The sequence below is a fragment of the Capricornis sumatraensis genome, chromosome 11 (assembly GCF_032405125.1).
Source record: "Capricornis sumatraensis isolate serow.1 chromosome 11, serow.2, whole genome shotgun sequence".
NCBI lineage: Eukaryota > Metazoa > Chordata > Mammalia > Artiodactyla > Bovidae > Capricornis > Capricornis sumatraensis.
In genome coordinates, this window is record NC_091079.1 from 35,236,659 (window position 1) to 35,260,619 (window position 23,961).

A 23,961-nucleotide genomic window follows, 5' to 3' on the forward strand; every position below is an offset into this window, starting at 1 on the left:
TTTGACTTAATTTAAAAACCTCCCTTCTCACCCTTCAAATGAATACTGCCTCCTCTGCTCAGCAGAACTTGAGAGAAAACACAGCTCCATCTTTCATCCTTAGCAAACATTCAAACCCCCAGGAGGGCATATTCAGGTTAATCTTTCAAATGAGCTTTGGCTGTAGAGTTGATTACCTCATCCACAAGAAAGCGGATTTTTTCCACAAAGTTTTGGGCTGTCTGGATCATTTCTTCAAGAGATAACTTTTTCTTCTGCTGCTGAGTGAGCCCCTTGGCTTCCTTGGCTATCGCCTCCTAAAACAAAACAAGAGTCGGTGTAGATCTTTCTAGAAATCTGGTTAAGAAGCACAGTCAAAGTGCTTGTAAGCTCCACAATGAGCCGTCATGAGGGCAGTTTCAGAGTCTGCACGCTGCCCATTAACAGAAGGAGGTGGCTCAGACAGTAAAGAATCTGCCTACAATGCAAGAGATCTGGTTTGATCCCTGGGTTAGGAAGATCCCCTGGAGGAGGGCATGGCAACCCACTCCAGTATTCTTGCCTGGACCCTGTGGACAGACTCTGGCGGGCTACAGTCCATGGGGTTGCAGAGTCAGACCTGACTGAGCCACTTTCACTTCAGGAATATGGAAAGAGGGAATATTATTTCACCTTCATTTGACAGATGAGAAGCTGAGGCCAAGAGAAGTCAGTGTCTGATGGGGTTCCTGGCTCATGGCGGGTGTTAAATAAATGTTTGTGGAGTGAACAGACGAGTCAATAAATTGGGGACAAGCACCAAGTACCTACAGCCTCGTGTTCCCTGCACCCAGGGCCTGGCACCTAGGAAGCCCCTGATTAGAGGAACTGAATGCCTGCTGTGGACCAGGCACTCCCAGGAGCCAAGGCCTCAGGGAGGGGAAGGACACAAGTTTCCCTTCCCTGAGGCTTTGACAGTCGGTGAGGTGAAAGCAGTACTTGAAAATAACTAAACCGTGTGAAACACCAAGAGACTAGAGGGGCCAAAGCCAGGTTTCATGAATAATGCTAAATATGATATTTTAGCTGAATCGTTAAAAATACATTGAATTCATCAGATGATAAGAAAAAGGACAGTCCAGATGGCAGGAACAACTACATATTAAGATACATAGTCAGTAAGGGTTCAAAATCATTGCTGCTCAGATAATAGGAAGGAAGAAATGGGAGTTAAGATTGGGAGACTAGGCTGGGCCCAGATGCTGAGCAGCTCTGTATGTCATGCACAAAGGAATCTGGCCTTTATCTTTTGAACAACTGCATTGTTTTTGTTGTTCAGTCCCTGAGTCATGTCTGACTCTTTGTGACCTCATGCACCGTAACCCACCCCAGGCTCCTCTGTCCTCCACTATCTCACAGAGTTTGCTCAAATTCATGTTCATCAACATGGTGATGCTATCTAACCATCTCATCCTCTGCTGCTCCCTTCTCCTTTGGCCCTCAGTCTTTCCCAGCATCAGGGTCTTTTCCAGTGAGTTGGCTCTTCACATTAGGTGGCCAAAGTATTGGAGCAATTGAGAGACCCCAGTGGTGTTTTCTGGAGAAGGGAATGGCAACCCACTCCAGTGTTCTTGCCTGGAGAATCCCAGGGATGGCGGAGCCTGGTGGGCTGCCGTCTATGGGGTCGCACAGAGTCGGACACAACTGAAGCGACTTAGCAGCAGCAGCAGCAGCAGCAGCAGTGATATTTTCATGAAGAGCGATCTAAGCAGGTTTGTGTTTTGGAGACCATTCTGGAAGGTGGACTGGAGGAAGATGACTGCAACTGTCCAGGCCAGAGATGCTAAGGCACTCGGGTTAGGTAGTGACTCAGGGGATAAAGAATAGAGTAAGGGCCAGAGTCTTTAAAGGCCAGGCCGAGTCCCTGGCCTGGGGTCAAACTGACCATTTAGGGTGAGGTATAGGGTTCCAAGTTGATTCTTAGGCTTCTGACTGGAGCAACAGGGGAGGCTGGTTGCTCCCAGCCAATGCAGGATGGGGAACAAGCTTAGGTGGGAAGATAATGGGCTGAGTGGGGTATGCTGGGTCAGAGGGGCAAAGAGGCAGCAGTTGCTGTGTCCGCTCAGAGGCTGGAAACACAGGCCTGGACATGGGGAAAGAGCCGAGCCACTACAAAGTGCTCCCATGATGGGCTTGTTCCGGACAAGGACTGCCGGACACAGAAAAAGAGAGCTCGGCGGGTGATACACAGGGGATGGATATTTCAGAAGCAGGGAGGGGCAGTCACAGGTGCTGAGGAAGAAATGGGTAGGAAGATTTTATATATGGTGGGAATCTGGTCTCCCTGGGAGTAGGCAAGAACACAAACCATTTATTATTCTGGAAAGAAAGATGAGTCAAGTGTTCAGAGACTCAGGCTTTAGTCTCTGGAGTATACTTAACTAGCTATGACTTAAAAAAAAAAAAAAGCGGTTCATCTCTCCAGGGCTCATTCACATCTTTAAAATGTCCCTGGCCAAACAGAGTCGGGTTTTTTTGTAAACTGGAGGATAACTGCTTTGCAATGTTGTATTAGTTTCTGCTATACAACAGTATAATCACCCGTATGTATACATTTATCTCTTCCCTCTTGAACCTCCCTCCCACCCCATCCCACCCCTCTAGGTCATCACAAAACACCAAACTGAGCTCCCCGACACTGAGGAATTTCATTTTGCAGAATCATCATGACTTCATACAAGATGCCCCCTGGTGCCACGGCTGGAACTGAAGTTTCAAGGAGAAATAATCAGGGTCTGATTTGGCCTAGCAATTCCCAGTTGTCACTCATTCAACAGGGACTGAGCGACTCCCAGGCACCCAGCACTGGGCAGGGTTCACAGGATGCAGAGAGGGACCAGCCACTGCCCGACCCTGCAGGGCTCACAGCTTTTCATACAGTTCGTAAAGGGAGGACATCGAGGAGAGGAAGCCTAGTTATTTCTTTTTGTCTCTCAGCTCAGGAGGCAGAAGGTTAGGTGCAAGAGTCCCCAGCCTCTGACAAGACACAAATGCCAAAAAATGAACAAGCCCTACATCAGAACAGAATGTAGCGCTGGTGGGCTTCTAGCTCATTCTTATAAACAACCAATACATGCTAGCTCTTCTCCAGCGTACTCATCTGTTTATTCCCTTTCCACTCATTCCTCTGTATCACACAAACATTTAACCCTTAGAACCTTATCCTCATGTGGTCTATGACCTATGCTTCATCTACGAGGCTTATTTTTAAAGCACATGTTTCAGTGCTTCCCAAGTATAAATAGATTTTCACATACCAGCTCCTGCCAACAGAGCGTAAGTCGTTTCTTATCTAAATTGGTTTGGTTCAACATCTTGGGCTTCATTTCTGCTTCAGAGATAAAGGCGCTAGAAGAGAAGAAAAACAATTTTCAAACCTACTTAGTGAAAATTCATTTCTATAATTCCAGAGATTTGCCAGTATATTTTCTACAATGCAATGGCAAAGTTGATGAAGCCACGGAGCCAAGGTTTTTTTTACTAGGATTAAGCAATGATGCACTAACGTTTCTTTTCTTTATTTAAAAGAGTTAGTTATTTATTTGGCTGTGCTGCGTCTTAGTTGTGGCATATGGGATCTAGTTCCCTAACCAGGGATCAAACCTGGGTGCCCTACATTGGGAGTTTGGAGTCTTAGCCCCTGGACCACCAGGGAAGTCCCTGTACTGTTTCTGAGAGACAAATGAGAACGGGAATTGATGTCCAGGTCCTGCAATGATTTGGGGAATGCTTGTTTTTCCACTTTCTTTTGGTATATGCCTAATGTGATGGCTAAAACTCAGCAGTGGCCACAGGACTGGAAATGGTCAGTTTTCATTTCAATCCCAAAGAAAGGCAATGCCAAAGAATGCTCAAACTACTGCACAATTGCATTCATTTCACATGCTAGCAAAGTAATGCTCAAAATTCTCTAAGCCAGGCTTCAGCAATATGTGAACCGTGAACTTCCAGATGTTCAAGCTGGTTTTAGAAAAGGCAAAGAAACCAGAGATCAAATTGCCAACATCTGCTGGACCATGGAAAAAGCAAGAGAGTTTCAGAAAAACATCTACTTCTGCTTTATTGACTATGCCAAAGCCTTTGACTGTGTGGATCACAATAAACTGTGGAAAATTCTGAGAGAGATGGGAATACCAGACCACCTGACCTGCCTCTTGAGAAATCTGTATACAGGTCAGGAAGCAACAGTTAGAACTGGACATGGAACAACAGACTGGATCCAAATAGGAAAAGGAGTACGTCAAGGCTGTATATTGTCACCCTGCTTATTTAACTTATATGCAGAGTATATCACGAGAAACGCTGGACTGGAGGAAGTACAAGCTGGAATCAAGATTGCCAGGAGAAATATCAATAACCTCAGATATGCAGATGACACCACCCTTATGGCAGAAAGTGAAGAGGAACTAAAGAGCCTCTTGATGAAAGTGAAAGAGGAGAGTGAAAAAGTTGGCTTAAAGTTCAACATTCAGAAAACTAAGATCATGCCATCCGGTCCCATCACTTCATGGGAAATAGATGGGGAAACAGTGGACACAGTGTCAGACTTTATTTTTGGGGGCTCCAAAATCACTGCAGATGGTGACTGCAGCCATGAAATTAAAAGACGCTTACTCCTTGGAAGGAAAGTTATGATCAACCCAGACAGCATAATAAAAAGCAGAGACATTACTTTGCCAATAAAGGTCTGGCTAGTCAAGGCTATGGTTTTTCCAGTGGTCATGTATGGATGTGAGAGTTGGACTATAAAGAAGGCTGAGCGCCAAAGAATTGATGCTTTTGAACTGTGGTGTTGGAGAAGACCCTTGGACTGCAAGAAGATCCAACCAGTCCATCCTAAAGGAGATCAATCCTGGGTGTTCATTGGAGGAACTGATGTTGAAGCTGAAACTCCAATACTTTGGCTACCTGATGAGAAGAGCTGAGTCATTTGAAAAGACCCTGATGCTGGGAGGGATTGGGGGCAGGAGGAGAAAGGGACAACAGAGGATGAGATGGTTGGATGGCATCACCGACTCAATGGACATGGGTTTGGGTGGACTCCAGGAGTTGGTGATGGACAGAGAGCCCTGCGGTGCTGCAGTTCATGGGGTCGCAAAGAGTCAGACATGACTGAGCGACTGACCTGAACTGAACTGATACAAGTTCATAAGAGCAAACCCAAAATAATGCAGTTATTTTGCAATTCCTTTATTTTACAAATTTAACACACACCAAAAGGTTCCTAAAAAGTTGTATGTCAAGCAAATATTTTAGTTTCAAAACTGGGCTATGTCCTCATATTTTAAAAAATATACAAAAGACTGAACAGTAACACTTTGAGAGATGAAGTTAATGATGTGCTCAGTAGAAAAAGGTTATGAGTGCGATGAACTAGAAATGGCTTTAAACGTGGGAAAATAAAATATTGCCTTCATCAGCAATAATTTAAATGTAAATTAAAATTGATGCCATTTTCACTTATTAAAAACTGGATAGTATTCAAGATTGAAAATATTCGAGAGGAAAAAGTCATTCTCCTCTATTACAATAGGAGAGTGTTAATTATTATAATGTTTAGGAGGTAATTTGACAGCACTTATCGATATATAAATGTCCATATAATTTGATCCAAAAATTATACTAGAATTATATCCTTTAAAAATAACTGAAAGTTCTTGCAAAAAAGATGTTTATACAGTAACGTTTATTGTAGCACCATTTATAGTAGCAAAATAGATCAGAACAAAAATATCACGGGCTAGTTAAATACTACATGATACATACCACATGACTAAACAGTGGGGGCAACTATTAGTTACCACTGTAGAAAGATGCTGGTGATACATTGTTGAGTGAAAAAGCAAGCTGCTGAACAAAGTGTGCAATATTTGTAAAGAAATAGAGCATTCTTATGAATGTGTATGTTTGCAAATGCACAGGAAAAAACCCAGAAAGACCAATCAAATTCTGCTCTCTGAGTGGGACTGAAGAGAGAACTGAGAACATTCTTACCCTACCCATCCCGGGTTTTGTTGGGTTGTGAGATGAGCATGTAGTACTTTTGTGATGAAAAGAATCAATTACAAAGGAACAAAACGGGGGTAAGATGCCAAACCTCCCAGCTCGGGGTCCCACAGAGAAGCTCTGCCTAGTGGCAGTTGAAGCTTCGCCAGAAACTCTCTAAATTTTAAAGAAGAATAAAAGGATTTTGAGGAAGGCATCTTGTCACATGTCTACCTTCTTTCCTAGAGGCAGAAGGAATCCATTCCACTCCCAGCACGGATCAGCTCTAAGAAACATGATGAACGCTTCTAATCTCTCTCCCTTCCACACAGGGGGAGAAATAGCTTATTTTCCCCTCAGAATGGGGGTAGATGACTTTGGCTCATGACTCTGATCATTCTTCATCTTTTAGACCCAGCCAACTGTGGGGTGTGGGCAGGCTCCTCACTTCCACATGGCAGGTGGTCTGGTCCTTCTAGGGGGAAGCCCCAAAGTCAAGCTGCTCAACTGCCAATAGGTTGGGGGGAACCACAAAGCCTCCTTGACCCCAGGTCCAAACTGCTTTCTTAAATTCCTATTTACCAAATATAAAATAAATGTCTGATCTCTGTCTGACCCTCATGTATATTTTTCAGTTGGTTTTAAACTTGCAGAAAAGAAAGGAATGATTATCGCATCAAGCAACCTCCTAGTAAAGAAAAATTTTCCAGCTATTAATTTGCCCATAATTTCTAAAAATGATCATGAAGCTTTTAAAAGATACTTCAAGGGAATTGCAGGTGGCACTTGGCTCACAGCAGGAGTAGCACAGATTCATATTGCTTCTGTGAAAAACAGAAGACAAATCAAGATAGAAAAACATATATTTATTTCTCCGCTTTCTTCCTTTTTTAAAAAAAGTAAAAATGCTCGGGTAGTTGAGAGATTAGGAAAGACAAAACTTGCAAAGCAGAACACAGGAATTTAGCTATCTGCTGTCTATTTGTTTTTCTCTTTCCATCAAATGAAATGCCACTCCTTTTCCATTCATTCTATTGTGACAAATTTTCACTGTTGCTCAAGTATTGACTGATTCATTTCAAGAGTTAATCCAAGTTGTTTCCTTTAAGGGAGGCTGCCTCTAAGATGGTCCCCACCTCCTGCTATTCTTGCCATCATATGATTCCTCCCCTTTGAATATACATTAGTCCCAGGGATTGGTTTCTGACAGAACCCATCAAAACTGATGGATGTCACATCCAAGATTAGATTATAAAAGACCATGATGTCCAGCTTGCTGGCATGTCCTCTCTGACTCCTCTGTCTCACACTCTGATGAAGTCAGTTGCCAGGTTGTGAGAGGTAGCGTGGAGAGACCCATATGGCAAGGAATTGAGGATGACCTCTAAACAATAGCTGGCAGGGAGCTGCAGTTCTCAATCCTCCTCAATCCAACAGTTTATAAAGAACTGAATTCTGCAAATGACCACATGAGTGATCTGGGAAGTGAGTCCTTCCAGACTGAGCCCTGAGATAACTGTAGCCTTAGTCAATGCCTTGAGTGCAGCCTGGGATAGGTTCTGAGCAAAGGACCCGACTAAGCCACATCTACATTCTTGACCCAAGAAACTGTGAAATAATAAATATGTTTTAGTCACTTAAATTTGAGGGTTATTTGTTACTCTGCAATTGGTAATTAACATACCCTATTCATTTTTTTATTATACTGTCTACCTCTTGGAGTAAGAGTCATTAATTGGTGCTTATTAATGTGGCATACAAAAAATTCTGTTAAGTAGCATTTGATACAATTAATCCGTCTGACTGGTATCCCTGGTTGCTCCACAGTAAAGAATCCACTTGCACTGCAGGAGATGCAGGCTCAGTCTCCGGGTCAGGAAGATCCCCTGGAGAAGGAAACGGCAACCCACTCCAGGATTCTTGCCTGGGAAATCCCATGGACAGAGGAGCCTGATGGGCTGGTGTCTATAGGGTCATACAACTCAAGTACAACTTAACAACTAAACCACCACCACCACCATCCAGTTGCCAAATAGTTGTTGCATGTGTGCTAACTTGCTTCAGTTGTGTCCAACTCTCTGGACTAGCCCACCAGGCTCCTCTGTCCATGGGATTTTCCAGGCAAGCGTACTGAAGTGAGTTGCCATGCCCTCCTCTAAGGGATCTTCCTGAGCCAGGTTTTGAATCCACATCGCTTAAGTCTCCTGCATTGGCAGGCGGATTCTTTCTTACTAGCGCCACCTGGGAAGCCCAAATAGTTGCTGAGCACCTACCAAATGCAGAGAAGCATGCCGGACACTGCTAGCAATTTTCTTGTTTCAAAAAGAATCTCTGCAGTAAGTCTTCCTTTTCTTCCCTTTTCCTTTTTTTCCTTTGCTTTATGTTTTAGTTAAGTATCAGAAAGCAATAGGGAGCCCATAGCAGCTAAATTACAGAACAAAATTAAGATGGATGTAACAATACTCAATGTTCATTTGACTGCATGTAATATTGACTATTTTCTAAGGTGAGTAAAAGCTGATTCCATACAGCTCAGCTCCCCGGACGCCATCTGTCTCTCCAGTACCTGCTTTGACTGATAAAGTCCCTGAGCACCACCTTCATTTTCTCTTCTGGGGCTTCCTCTGAAATCTTAATCAGTTCTTTTACTTCCTCTATACCTTCCTCCTGAAAACAAACCACAGACGTGCAGGGATGAGAGATGGGAACGAAACTTTGTCGTGGAGACACTGATTCTAACATTCACAGAAATTATATTCAGCTCATATTTTGTTTTGAAATGGAAAGAGGCAAGAGAGGACACTGTCCATGAGTTATGTGAGCTGGAAAGGGATATGTGAGAGGAATCACAAAGGGAAGGTGCAAGATACCGAAGCAGCATGTGCCCTGGTTTTCTTTACCCCCAGGGGCTCGGGTGGGACAGCATACATTTATTGCATGTAGGTGCTATTTTAAATGGGCTTCCCAGGTGGCTCAGTGGTAAGAATCTGCCTGCCAATGCAGGAGACAGGAGTTCGATCCCTGGGCCAGGAAGATCTCTGGAGGAGGAAATGGCAACCCATTTCAGTATTCTTGCCTGGAGAATCCCATGGACAGAGGAGCCTGGTGGGCTACAGTCCACAGGGTCACAAAGAGTTGGACATGACTGAAATGACTTAGCATGGATCATACTAGGTGCTATAACAGGTAGAAGCAGAGCAGGGATTTGAATTTGGAGAGCTTGATTTAAAGGTGAGGAATTTTGCAAAATGTATTCTCATTTCCCTGGGTTCACATGGCAGGAGCCATGAGTCATCCAAATGCAGAGGCCTCAATTCTTTGGTATTTAAATTGAGGCCAAGACCCTCTTCTGGGTGGGAAAAGATCCCCTTTGCCTCCAGCTTCCCAATATTTGAATCCATCACCCATCAGAGTCACCTACCAGGAGGTCTGCCATCTTCTCCAGCATGTTGGACCAATGCAGCCTAAATGTCTGGTCTCCCCAAGAACTGACGAAGTAGACACAGGGCTTCTTGGCCTCAAATGGCAAATAGTTGTAATTCCTGGGAAAACACATTAGGTCTGGAAGTTAGTTGGCAATCAGTGTTTTTCAGGCAATAGCAGTCACATGTTCATGTTCCATACATCCTGAGTGGACTGGGGAAAGGATGGTGACAAAATAGTCACACTATTAATTCCACCCTTAGCCTCTATTTGGGGATCCATGAACGCTAAGCAATGAACAGTTATATGGCTACAATGAAGAGGCAGTAACGGCTACCACTCTGACCCAGGGCAAAGCTTAGAATGATCACCAGAATGCAGGATTTAATTGGCAAGCCCTCTTCAAGGAAAAATTCTCTTCCTCATTGAGAGAAGGGAGAAAAACTAACATTTTCCTTTCCCTTTAATTCTATATGCTAAGAACTGACTGTGTAAGGATCAACTGAGATAACAGAGGTGAATGTATTTTATAAACTGAAATTGCTAGAGAATTGTAAGAAGGTAATAATATTAATGAGGATAAAGTCATGTGCTTCAAACTCAACTCCAACATTCCATGGCTGGCATCCATCCATCCATCCATCCAATGTTTGTTGTTGCTGGGCACTGGTGCCAATAATACATTGATCGGGGACCCACTTCACTAAGAAAGGGCAGAGAGATGGCAAAGTAGCTGGAAGGGGAGACATGGAGCCAAAGAGAATGGCTGATGGTGATGGTTGGATATGCTTAAATGGTGGTGAGAAAAAGATAGTTCAGAGGATGAGACTGAAGACAGAAAAGAAGGGACTAACTGGTAGAATTCAGTTCCCAAGGATGTGGATGTGGACGCAGGTAAGATGGGAGAGATGCAGCCAAAGGCTGAAGTTCCCTGCTTAATGACAGCCACATTCTTACCCAGTTCTGCCCCCAGCCCCCTGTGATTTTCCCACAAACATCTGGGTGTGAAGAGAAACATGGAACGCAGGCAAGAGCACATTTCTTCTCATGGGCATTGGTTGGACAGGGGCCCTAATAAATGTGGACAGTGTTGGGAGTCATGAGCTGCTAGAGGCTGGGGTGGAGGGAAAGTGAAAGAGAGAGCTTTGTTTCCATTCCAAAAGCTACAGAGGACTTCAGCCTGCAAGAACGCATGGTTGTTCTTTTTAGCTCTCCAACCTAAGTTTCTTCTAGAGGCCGTAAAGTTAGCAAAGATGCTCTGTGGTCTGTTCTGCAGAAAACAAACCAGCAGGCAACCATTCAGAAGAGAAGCCAAATAAGTCCTTGGCAGAAACTGAGGTTATGATTACAGCAGGGGAACAAAATAAAACTTAACAAATAAGGAAGGTCAGAAACTGCTCTTTCCTTTATCTTGTTAAAAATGCTGGCACTGAGAAAAACAAATGTCGTATAATAAGGCTCATATGTGGAGTCTAGAACTGACAGAGATGAATGTATTTGCAAAGCAGAAATAGAGACACAAACGTAGAGAACAAACTCCTGGATACCGATGAGGGAAGCGGGGGTGGGATGAATCGGGAGACTGGGACTGCATACATACACTATTACGAACACAATAGGTAACTGATCAGAAAAACCATATAGCACAGGGAACTCTACTCAGTGCTCTGTGATGACATAAGTGGGAAAGAAATCTTTATTTTTCCTTTTGAACTTTTTATTTTGTATTGGCGGCACTAGTGGTAGAGAACCCGCCTGCCAATGCAGGAGATGTGAGACAAGGGTTCAACCCCTGGGTCGGGAAGATCCCCTGGAGGAGAGCATGGCAACCCACTCCAGTATTCTTGTCTGGAGAGCTGCATGGACAGAGGAGCCTGGAGGCTACAGTCCATAGAGCTGCAAGGAGTTGGACACGACTGAAATAACTTAGCACAAAGCCAATTAACAAAGTTGTGATAGTTTCAGGTAAACAGTGAAGGGACTCAGTCATACATATACATGGATCCATTCTCCCCACAACGCCTCTCTCATCCGGGCTGCCACATCACATTGAGCAACGTGGGAAAGAAATCTTAAAAAGAGGGCACATGTGTATATGTATAACGAATTTACTTTTCTACATGGAAGAAACTAACCCAACATTGTAAAGCAACTATGTGCATGTGAAGCCGCTTCAGTTGTGTCCAACTCACTGTGACCCATGGACTGTAGCCTACCAGGCTTCGCTGTCCATGGGAGTCTCCAGGCAAAGTAATTATACTCAAATAAAAATAAAAAACAGATGATGGCACGGAGAATCCTGCAACTAAATAAATTCCTACTCGATGCTGTGCTCTGTCCCAAAGTTTCTTTGGTCTGGATGATTTTGTGCTAACGGTGTTCAGAGCCTCTGTGTCTTTGGCTCCCAGGTCCTCCAGGTCTTACTGGATCTACAGGGCTCAGGATGCGGTATTTTCTCTGGCAAACGACCGTGCAGATGGAGAGCAGCAGATGGGAGGGTACCACGTTGCCAGCGAGAAGAGAAGCCTAACAGTTTGAATGGCTGCCCTGATGTGCCATCAATCAGCCTTGTGAGTCTGGGCAAGGGTAGGCTGGAACCCTGAGAATCAAATGATGATCTGACTCTGGGCTTGTGCTCCAGTCTCATTCTTGCACTCCAGCCCCCGATGTAAATTATATGTAAATGCACATGCTTTAGGAAACTGGAAAGCCCAGAGCAAACCCAAGGTGATGCTTCAAGTGTCAGGCTAAACCACTCCTTATAAGGTGGTATTTCAATGGAGGCAACAGACAAATTAGTTGTATGTGCGTGTGCACACATGTGCATATGTGTGCTCATGGGTGTGGACACTGTGGGTGCACAGGCATGTGTGTGTGTGGGCATGCACAAGTGTGTTGGGGGTATATTCTATTATAGAATCTTCTAATTCAGATGCTGCCATTCTTGGCTTACCACTATGTGGATAGAGCTTCAATATAGTGACAGAAATATACAGAAAACCCCCAAACATCAGCATGACTTATTTTGGTCTCTTTGAGTGAGCTGGTTAGTACTAATGTGTGGCCCACTGAAGGATTCTGTAGAGCCCTCATCTCCCTTTAAGCCCTTCCCACACTACATCTCCTGATATTACCACCACTATCAGCAATGGGCTAGTCTAACAAGGTGGGGATGTTTTCACTGCCTGGTCCCAGAGAAAGGATGCAGAGTGCCACTGAGAGCCTCAGAAAAGCCTCCCAGAGCTGTAGATCCTGCTCAGTGACGTCCTAAGGTTTGACACTGGACAGAGAAACCATTAAAGGATGGGGAAGTTTAGGGTCCTTTTTGGTGCATGTAAGGGAGGATGGGCCCTCAAGCATGGCTGCCAGGGGGCCAAAAAAGACCCCAAAGAAGGTGGTCCATGGGAGAGACAGGGTTTAGAAAATGTGCAGCCATGCCCAGAAACGAGAGGACACACACCCAGGGTTATTTTCACTTACTCCTTCCTACTTTGTCCCAGACAATCGCTTTCCATCCTTAAACTCATTCTCGCTCTTTAGGGTGTCACTTTTGTTGTGACCTTTGCCAATTCTTCACCTCCTCCCCTTCCCACTCTCTACCCCCATGGTATCCGGTGCCCAACTCAGTTATAGCATTTCTTTAGCTCCTTCAGAAACAGGTACGAGTATCTACTACATGCCCGGTGCGGAGATGAGCAGACACAAAGGTGAACAAGACACCGTCCTTTGCCCTCTGACTGCTCACCATCTAATAGAGAAACGGACGAATAAAAACAGCTGAATGCAGTGTGAACAGTGTTTGATGGAGCTGAGTGGAGAAGTCCAAATCAGCCTTGGGATTCAGGGAAGGGAACTTGAACTTACTCTTGAAAGGTGATGGCACCTAGCCATTCTGAGGATGGCGCTTATTGCCTGGCAGAGGCAAGAACGTGTTCCAGGGTCCAGACAGCGCAAACGGCAGGATTCATCTGGGGAATGGCACTGGAGGACTGGTGGAATTTGGGGAATGGCCGGAGTTTATTGTAAAAAAGTGAATGGGGATCAAGTCAACAAAATATGGCCCCTGAGATTAATCCTGAAAGGCACAGGCAGGACTTCCCTGGCGGTCCAATGGTCAGGAATCTGCCTGCCAATGAAGGGGGCACAGGTTTGATCCCTGGTCTGGGAAGATTCCACATGCCACCGGGCAACTGAGCCCATGTGCGACAACTACTGAGTCCACACTCTAGAAGCTTCAAGTTGCAACTAATGAAGCCCACACGCCCTCGAGCCTACACTCTGCAACAAGAGAATCCACTGCAATGAGAAACATGCGAACCTCAACTAGAGAGCAACCCCTGCTTGTTGCAACTAGAGACAGCCTGTGTACAGCAGCAAACAACCCAGCAATGCCCCAAATTAATTATTTATTTTTAAAAAACCACAAGCAGCCAATGGGTAATGTCAAACTGGGGGAGTGGGGAGTTCCGATGGATAGCTTGGTGATTTTCTTGATGTGGGTCCAAGCCAAGTAAGAGGTGTTTAAAATAACTTATGCCAAAGATACCAATTGACTAAATTAAAGAAATGGCAACAGGGCACACACTTGAGAACTAGAATTGACCAGACTTCCTCACTGATTGGATGTGGGTAGGAAGGGATAAGAGAGCAATTGACAGACTTCCAATTTGTGGCTGAGAATGCAGTGAGTGGTAGGACCAGTCTCTGAGATGGGAAAGATAGGAAAAGGGGAAAAGCTGCCTATGAAGACGACGAGTCTGATGACTAGCTCGGGGACACCCAAGTAGAGTTGTTTAGATCTGCTGCTCAGGAAGAAGGCCGTCTGGGGAAACAGGTGTGAGAGTTCTTATTATTCTAACAGTGGTCAGTAAGCCCTGGGTTCATGCCCAGAGAGACTGTCTAGATCGAGAAGCGTAGAGACTGATGAGAACTAGTGATGTGGTTCCAATCCCTTCACATGTAATGAGCAATGTTCTCTTATGACAATCCCACGAGATCATATTTTTTTTACTCCTAGCACAAAGCTCAGAACACAGAAGACTCTCACTACGTGTGGCTTTCCTTTCTCATAAGACACTTGGTTGACATCACTGTCTTCAGACAAAGTTCTATAATTTCACTTCTCTCTGCAGGTTGAAACGTCATGTGGGTTAAAGATCGTTAACGGTGCACGTAGGAGCCCCAGCTGTTTTCTGAAATGGCCTTTTTTCATGGCTAAGAAGCATTTTTGAGTTCTTCAGTTTGTGCCCAAAATAAGACGAGAAATGATGTAATAAATAATTCCACCAAGTTGAGTTTACATTGTGTTCAGATGACTACAATAACTGTTGATAGGATTTTGGATGGAAATTTTAACTTCTGACCTTCCTGTCTTGTTATGCTTCAAAGTTATAGGATAAAGGGAGCTTCAGATATGGTAATAAGAACCATTATCATCACTCTGTCCTTGAATGAATTAACTGCATGTGTCATTTGGAGAGTTGTCAACATGAGAATTCAGGAGAGTGGCATTTATCCTGTCGGTCTAGTCTGTACCTTGCACCCATAACTAAGATAAAGAATGTTTCTAGTCTTAGGGAAGAACTGAATCAAACGGTCATGGAAATGCGTCATGTTCCCACAGTCAGAAATGCTGGCTACTCTCGCCTCCTGGGGCTCCTGTGCGGGTGTGCTCAGTCACTTCAGTCGTGTCCAACTCCCTGCGACCCCCTGGACTGTAACCCAGCAAGCTCCTCTCTCCATGAAATTCTCCAGGCAAGAATACTGGAGTGGGTTGCCATTCCCTTCTGCAGGGGATCTTCCCGACCCAGGGATCGAACCTGCATCTCCTGCATTGCATTTACTTCCTGAGCCATCAGGGAAGCTGCGTCTCCTACCTATTCCCTTCTGTCACGAGTGGCTTCTCTGGGTGAGTGGTGGAGACCAGGGGAATGGCGACATCATGGGCTGCGTCCCCTTCTCCTTCGTGCAGCAGTGGCAGAGCGTCTTCTTCAGCTGAGTCTGCTGACTTCTTCCTACTCCTGTGATGCAACCCTCCATCAATCAGGTTCCCAAAATTACCTGTAGAGCCAGTAGCAAGGGGAGAAGGGCCAGATGTCAATAAGCAGAATTAGGCTGCTTGGCAGAAAGGATCCGAGCTTATGTCTTCCCAGGGCAGAGTAATAAGCTCTCAGTATGAAGGCAGGATGATGGGCAGATCAAAGAAATAAGATTAGCAAAGATACGAACCCATCATCAGGTTCCATCTTAACGTCTTTTTTTTTTTTTTGTAAAAATGACTTAAGTTACAGATTAACTGGATTCCTTCTCCATTTTTTTCTGCTCCAAAATTTCCCAAATGTAAATCAAGACCTTCTCTGATGGCATGCTCTTTCTTGGAGTGGTTTTCCCAGGTGCACATCAGTCCAGGAAGACTGCTGGGAGTTACAACAATAGCATCTATTATATGCATAGCATGTCATGTGCATTAATTCATTAAACTCTTGCCATAGCTTCATAAGGAATTATCACTATTTCCATTTTATAGATGAAGAAAGCAAGACAAAGAGAAATTAAGTGATCCTAGGGTCAGGGAACCAGGATTAGTAGTCCAAGTCTGTCTGGATGCAAACTATACTCTCAATCTTTTTATTTTAACTTATTTTTAATTGGAAGATAATTGCTTTACAATATTGGGTTAGTTTCTGCCATACGTCAACAAGAATCAGCCATTTTTATTTATATATATATTTTTAATTAAAACTATGAAAACAAATGTATCCCTTACATATTGACTCTAGAGTGGACAAGGAGTTATTCATTTCTTCCTGAAGTGCAAACCTCCAACAGAATGCTACCACCTGCATGTAAGGCATTGATTCATTCATTTAAGAAAGAGGTATAAAGTTCATGCCATGTGCCAGGCACTGTGCTTGTCTGCACTTACCAATAGAAACTTCAAAGCTAATGGGTTTATCTCCGATCCTCCGGTCTATCATGGTAGCTTCGAAAAATGCTCCAAAGAGTAAAAATTCCTCATGTTTTTCTGGTACAATCTATAGAAAGGAAAAAAAAATACATTAGACGGCCCTGGATCTTTTTATAGTAGGAGGAAACTGAATCAGTGAGGCCAACCTGGTCCAGGGTGATTTATAGAAACCTGAGTCTTGGTGGCAGCCTGACACGGTACATCACTTCCACTCTAATCAGACTGGCAGGAACCAGGACCTACACACTGCAAATCCCAGTTCAGCCATTCGCAATGATGTAGTTTCAACCTTACAATCAAATCTCCTTTCATTTTACAGGTAAGCTGGGTATATGTATCTTGTTAAGAGAGTGATGGTTCCAGAAACCAGGTGACACATCGCATTTCTGAATGAGGAGGCTGAATGAGCTGGCGCTTTCATTCTGTGCTTTCTGGCTGTACCCTTGGATTTACTGAGCCCAACGCAAAGAGCAGTAAGGTTCACTGAAGGAAATACAGCAGCTGTAGTTTCAGAGGCTAAGAGCCCCATTCAATCAAGAGCTCTTAACTCTGTCTCTTTCTCTCTCTCTCTTTTTTTTTCCAGCCATGAGGGATCTTGGTCCCTCCAATCAGGGATTGAAGCCAGGCGTCCTGCGTTGGGAGCACAGAGTCGTGAGCACTGGATGGCCAGGGCAGTCCCCTCCTCTCTTTCTGAGACTCTTCCTTCACACACAAGCCCCTTGTGCTGCTGGCATCAGCAGGAAATGTTGCTATTGACCAGAAAGTGTGGGACAGGGTGGGGCCAGGTGCTGACTCTTAGTCACAGCACGTGCCGCTCCCGCCTGCCGCCACTGCGTCCCTTGGCTGTAAGCCAGCCCCTTATCATGCCTTCCTGAGGCCAAGTTTACTTTCTGGGAGGAGGTTAGAAATCACTCAGAGACCCGAAGGGAATGGAGGCCATGGAGCCTGGAAGAGGGACCGCAGTTTCCAAGGCCAGGTGACCCCCTCTTTAAATCCCAACTCTGCTGCTTCCTAGCTGTAGACTGGGTAAGCCGTGTCCACTATCCAGGTGCCATGTTCCTTGTCTGTGAAATGAGCATCATAGCAGGACCTACATGGGGAAGGAATGAGGTCATCCATGTGCAGTACCTAGGATAAAGCCTACACACGCCAATGCCATAAGTGGAGTCACCACAAGTATTTCAACAGGTTATAATTCATGTCTTAATCCCATCCACCCTTCAAAGTCCAACCCAAACGCCTCTTCTTCTGGAAGCCTCCCTTGATGCCCTGAGCTAGAAAAACAATGGTGGTAGTGTTTACAGAACTCTCATTGTGTGTCAGACATGGAGAGAGTAGCATGGAAACATACACACTACCAAGTGTAAAATAGATAGCCAGTGGGAATTTGCTGTATGATACGGGGAGCTCAGCTGGTACTCTTGACAACCTGGAGGGGTGGGATGGAGTGGGAAGTGGGGGAACCCTCAAGAGGAAGGGGACACATGTATACCTGTGGCTGATTCATGTTGATGTATGGCAGAGACCAACACAACATTGTAAAGCAATTCTCTTTCACTCAAAATTTCTGGATCACTATGCTGTACAACTGAAAATAACGTGGTATTGTAAATCAACTGTACCTCAACAAATTTTTTCACTTTAAGTAAATAAACAAAAATTTTTTAAAAAAGAATTTGATCTGTATTATCTCATGTAATTCTTGTAACTATCCTATGAGAGGGATCTTTCTATTCTATCCATTTAAAGGTGAGAAACTGTAGTTTCATGAAAGAGTAAGATATCTGTTCATAGTTACTAAACATGACTAACAGTAATTGAGCACCTACTATGTTCCAGGCTCTTTTCTAATAAGAACTTTGTTGTATTAATTCATTAAATCATCATTATAAGCCTATGAAGTAGAGGTTATTATTGGAAATAAACCCAAAGAGCTTAAATCACTTGCCCAAAGACTCAAACAGATACTTGTTCGGAGACTGGATGGTAACCACTGCACCATACTGCCACATCTTAAACCCAACTGTCTTATTTGGGAGCCCAATCTTTTAATCCTTACACTGCACTCACCCCAGGAGATAATATGACTTTATATTTACCTACTTAAGGCACTTTATCACATTCTACTTCCTATACATTTATTTTGTAGGTCTTATCTCCCCTTCTATACCATAAATTTCATGCAGTCAGGCTCTATTTTTATTCCTACCAATGCTGAGGACTTAAAAATGAACACAGAGCAGGAATAGAGATACAGATATAGAGAATGGACTTCTGGACACGGGAGAAGAGGAGGATGGGACAAAGTGAGCGAGTAGCACTGATATATATATATATATATACACATACTACCATGTGCAGAATAGCCAGCAAGCAGGAAGCAGTTGCAGAGCACAGGGGGCTCAGCTCTGCACTCTGTGATGACCTAGAGGGGTGGGATGGGCAAGAATGGGAGGGAGGCTCAAGAAGGAGGAGATATATGTATCCTTACAGCTGATTCACAACGTTGTACAGCAGAAACTAACACAACATTGTAAAGCAATTATATACCAAGAAAAAATTAAAATAAATTTAAAAAAAATGAACACAAAGGTTTGACAGAAGGGAGATAAGCTTTGATGGTGATGCTGACGATGAGTTTAAAAAGCCAGCATTATAGGACCTCATTTGTCCAGATTCACAATGAGAGCAAGGCTGCAGCAAGGGAGATTAGAGCTGGGGGAACCTGGAGAGCTAAACAAGATGATGCTACAAAAAATAGATATTATCATGTTAGTAAGGGCAAACTCTGAGCTGTTGAGGCTCTGGGGAAGGTAGAAGCTCTAGTGTGGTAGTTTTAAATTACATCCACAAATTCTTGGAAAATCCTCCCCTTAAAAGGTGAAGCCTCATTCATTCCCCAACCCTGTTTCAATGTGGACTGGACATGTGGCTCATTACTAACAATTAGAATGTGGCATAAATATCTGTGTGATTTCCATGGATTTGGGCAAAAGAGACATTGCAGTCTCTGCCTTGCTCTCGTTTGGGTCATCCACTCTGGCAGAAGCCAGATTTATTAAATCCCAGCAGTAAAATTAAGTGGCTTTTCCGAAGCTAAGTTGACCTACATACTAAAAATCCTTCTGTGTGTTCTAGTCTCTAGCAGGAATGGACAGCTCTGGGAGACCAGCCACCCCATCCCTTCCCCATCTGAAATTAGAGTCTGGCTGACCTGAGAAACACCCTCCCAGAGGCAAAATCAAGCTCTAATCTACCCACCAAAATATAAAATGCCTTCGTTTGCAGTGACAAGGTACTACTGCTGAACTTAAAGACTGAGAGCTTAGTCGTGGTTTATGTTTCCCTTGGGGTCCCAGATCTCTCACCCCTAACACAGAACTGGGCCAGAAGAAGCTACTCTGCTGTTTGCCAAGCCACAAGCAATGACAGCCGTTCCCTCCAGCGGTGACTTCCCCACAGGCGTGGGGCAGGGGAGCAGGTGTCTCGGTTTCTTGTGTCCCTCCTTGTCACCCACACTTCCTCCTCTTCATCCCTCATCCCACATTATCTCATCCAGAATGCATGCTGAGCTAACAAAGCTAAACACAATTAGGCCCCAGACAGAGTTCAGTCCGTCACCCGGCCACCCACTCCCAACAGCTCCTCCAGCGTGCTTGAATTTTATTTTACTTTGGTGTCCATGGGAATCTGTGTTTGGGGGGGATGCAGACGGAATGCAACATGAGCAGATGGCTATGATGTGAGCAGGAAAAGGCAGAGGAACAGCCCCGAAATACAGGGCTGAGCCAACACACATTTTGCAGGGGGCGCAACACCTCTGTGGGTCTCTGGGGGCCCATGGCAGATGCTGTCTCTGCTCTGGGCTCAGGGGACAGTCTCAGTGGAAGAGTGCTCAGACCTACCTCTGGGGGCACGTCAAAAGGCTCCACCTCGGCCTCTGTTGAGTTGGTTTTGTCTGAAGTCTGCTGGGCTTTGCCATCATCAGCTTTGTCACCCTTGTCTTTACTCGTGCCTTTGGAAGATTTGGCATCTTTGTCCTTCGGAGACAACTTGAGCTCCTTGAGCGCCTTGGAGAATTTAGACTCCTGTGCCCCTCCCGAGAGGATCTCCACAGCAATCTCCACCAAGATCCTGCCCCGGAATGACACGCCTTCTCCAAAGCCTTCATTCAGTTCCTGGTAGTCATCCATCAGACTGTGGTTCCTGGGTGAACCATACAGGTTAATCCAGGCAGGTCCAAACGTGGGCAGGAAGCCTAGAAAGAGCCCAAGCTTTAGTTGCCAGGTTATGCTTTCAAGCTGGTTACTGCTTGATGAGAGTTGTACACATTTGTTTAGAAATGTATAAAGAAAAGACAAGAGAACATATTTACAGATATCCCATCATGGGGAGTTCCTTGGTGCCTTAGTGGTTAGGATTCTGGACTCCAGCCGCACTGGGTTTCTCTTCCAGTTCCTTCTGCCTCCAAGCTCCTTTCCAACGCCATACGCTCTCTCCTCTGCCCAGAACCCTCCTCTCTCTGCCTGATTCCTCTCCATGCCACAGCAGCCTGGCCCAGGTTCAATCCCTGGTTGGGAAACTGAGATCCTGCAAGCCATGAGGCTCGGTCAAAAAACAAAACAAAACAGAACATCCCGGACTTCCCTGGTGATACAGTGGATAGGAATCCACCTTGCAATGCAGGGAGCACTGGTTCGATCCCTGGCCTGGGAAGATTCCACATGCCACAGAACAGCTAAGCCCGTGCACCACCACTATTGAGCCCGTGCGCTACAGCTACTGAAGACAACGTGCCTACAGCCTGTGCTCAGTGACAAGAGAAGCCACTGCGATGAGAAGGCCATGCACTGCAACTACAGAATAGCCCCTGCTCTCCAAAACGAGAGAAAAGCCCGTGCGCGGTAACCAAAATTAGAATAAAATTAAAGAAAGAAAGAACATGCCATCACAATTGGCATTCTGCTATGTTTCTTTCTAGTCTTTCTTCCATGCATATGTTTAGGCTTGTCCATAATTTCAGCAAGACTATGCTGACATGCATTTTCATTCATCAAACTTTTATGGACTCCTAACATGTGCCAGGCATCATTTTAGAGACGAAACGTAAAGCCCAGTGGAGATTAAATCAGGTACAAACATGAAACAAGTATTCACATTACAAATGCTGTGAAGGAGCTATATTTTGTGCTGCAAGGACGAAGAGCAGGCTGCTGTGGCATGGAGAGGAATCAGGCAGAGAGAGGAGGGTTCTGGGCAGAGGAGAGAGCATATGGCGTTGGAAAGGAGCTTGGAGGCAGAAGGAACTGGAAGAGAAAGCCAGTGTGGCTGGAGTCCAGAGAGGGAGCGGGTGAGAAGAGTGTGGAGAGGCGAGTGGGTCTGTCTTTATCCTAGAGATTATGGACTATTCTAGAGGAGTTTGAGGAAAGACGTGACCTACCCAGATGCGTGTTTTTAAATTCACTCTGATTGCTATGTGAAGGGTTATAAGAATGGACGTGAGTGCACTGGTTCGAGGACTCCTTCATCATTAAAATTCAAGACATGGATAGCTTGGACCAGGGTGATGGTAGTGGAGATTGAGAGAAGTAAATGTTCTGAAATGTGCTCTAAAAGTAGAACTGAAAAGACCTGGTGATCTTAACTTACTCTTAGCATAAGTTGCTTCCTTTCTTGATCCATAGCATCTGGGAAAATGTAAGTGTCTGTGCAAACATCTCTTTGGCAACAAAATGTTCCTTTTGTTTTCTTTTCTGCAGCATGTAAGATCTTCATTCCTGGACCAGGGATCGAACCTGGGACCCCTGCAGTGGAAGCTCAGAGTCTTAATCACTGGACCACCAGGGAAATTCCTAGAGTGTTCCATTTTGACTGGCAGTACAGGATGGTGGCCCTAAGCTTGACTTCCTGGGTTCAGATCTCAAGTCTCAGCTCTGCCATTTTCAAGCTGTGTGACCTTGGAGAAGTCTTTTAACTTTCTGATGCCTCCGTATCCTCAACTGTAAAATGGGGCTTCCCTGGTGGCTCAGAGGTTAAAGCATCTGCCTGCAATGCAGGAGACCTGGGTTCGATCCCTGGGTCGGGAAGATCCCCTGGAGGAGGGCATGGCAACCCACTCTAGTATTCTTGCCTGGAGAATCCCATGGACAGAGGAGCCTGGTGGGCTACAGTCCACGGGGTCGCAAAGAGTCAGACACGACTGAGCGAGCGATTTAACTTAATAGTACCTATCTCAGGATTATCTCCTGGGATAATCTAATCTATCAGGATTAAAAGAGATAATATTAAGTGCTTCACTGAAGTCTTTAGGAAATGCTCTAAAATATTAGCTGTTACTCTTAATAAGTGCATGTGTGCTAAATCTCTTCAGTCATGTCCAACTTTTTGTGGCCCTATGGACTATAGCCCTCCAGGCTCCTCTGTCCAAGGGATTTTCCAGGCAAGAACACTGGAGTGGGTTGCCAAAACCTCCTCCAGGAGATCTTCCTGACCTTGGAATCAATATGTATCATAATTTGCTTAACAATTCTTGTTGATGAAAAGTTGCCATATGCTTTATTGTTATCAATAATTTTAATACCTGAAAGCTTCCTCTCTCCATCCCCTCACCCACTGCCCCACTCTTCCATGGACTAGACTCTATCCTGCCTTTGAATAAATTCTAAGAAGTAGTGATATTGTGTTAAAAGAGGTAGGAAGATTCTACAACCCATGCTATCTACTTTTTACTATTGCTATACATCTTCCCGAACCCAACAAAGTGATTCCGAAAAGTTGTGCATAAAACATTTTTATGTCTTGTTGAGAAATCCTATAGATGGGCAGAATGTGCTTTCTACATAAAGCAATCTAGGGCAAACATTTTCACAACATGGAAAGTTAAAAGGTATATATTTATTAAGGCCTTTCTATGATGACACTCTTGTGCAGGGCACAAAAATGTGTAAAACTTGTTCTCTGCATAAGCCAAGCCTTTTACAGTATAATGTGTGTACACACACATATACACAAATACATACATTAATTAACACAAATTTGTAGTGCAGAGAAAGATTCTCTTGAGATTTAAATAAAGGGAAGGTGGGTTGGGATATTTAGAGAATTATCAGCTATTAATTCAGATTTTGCTAATAGAGTAAGTTCCCTACATATGAACATGTAAGTTGCAAGCTTTTAAAAAGTTGCAAATGTGTGCCAACCCTTGTATGCCAGCTGTTGTACTGTATTACTGTACTTTTCAAGGCACTGTACTGTAAGATTAAAAATGTTTTTTTTTTTGTGCTTTTTTAAAATTATGTATGAGGTGTATAAAAAGTATTATCAACCTATTATAGTACAGTACTGTATAGTTGATTGTGTTAGCTGGGTACTTAGGCTAACTTTTTGGACTCACCAACAAATTGGACTTATGAACACACACTTGGAATGGAACTCATTTGTATGTAGGGGAATTACTGTGAAGAGCTTTATCCAGGATGAAAACTCTTTGGACTGACTCAGTGAATTAGCTGGGACTCTCCATTCTTGCCCTGGCTCTCTGCAGTCAGCTCATGCTCTTGAATTTCCAG

The 23,961-nt window shown here is 44.3% G+C and overlaps 1 protein-coding gene across 1 annotated transcript in view; it reads right to left on the reverse strand.

Annotated features, from left to right (window-relative positions):
- The window catches only part of FER1L6 (fer-1 like family member 6), a 128,987-nt gene that overhangs the window by 85,552 nt on the left and 19,474 nt on the right, over positions 1-23,961 (reverse strand). The window contains exons 10-16 of the mRNA XM_068983416.1: positions 20,299-20,651; positions 16,352-16,460; positions 15,303-15,486; positions 9,425-9,545; positions 8,570-8,670; positions 3,276-3,366; positions 177-296 (exon numbers count right to left, since the gene is read on the reverse strand). Of these exons, the coding sequence (XP_068839517.1) occupies positions 177-296; positions 3,276-3,366; positions 8,570-8,670; positions 9,425-9,545; positions 15,303-15,486; positions 16,352-16,460; positions 20,299-20,651 (1,079 nt within the window). The remainder of the gene's footprint in view (positions 1-176; positions 297-3,275; positions 3,367-8,569; positions 8,671-9,424; positions 9,546-15,302; positions 15,487-16,351; positions 16,461-20,298; positions 20,652-23,961) is intronic.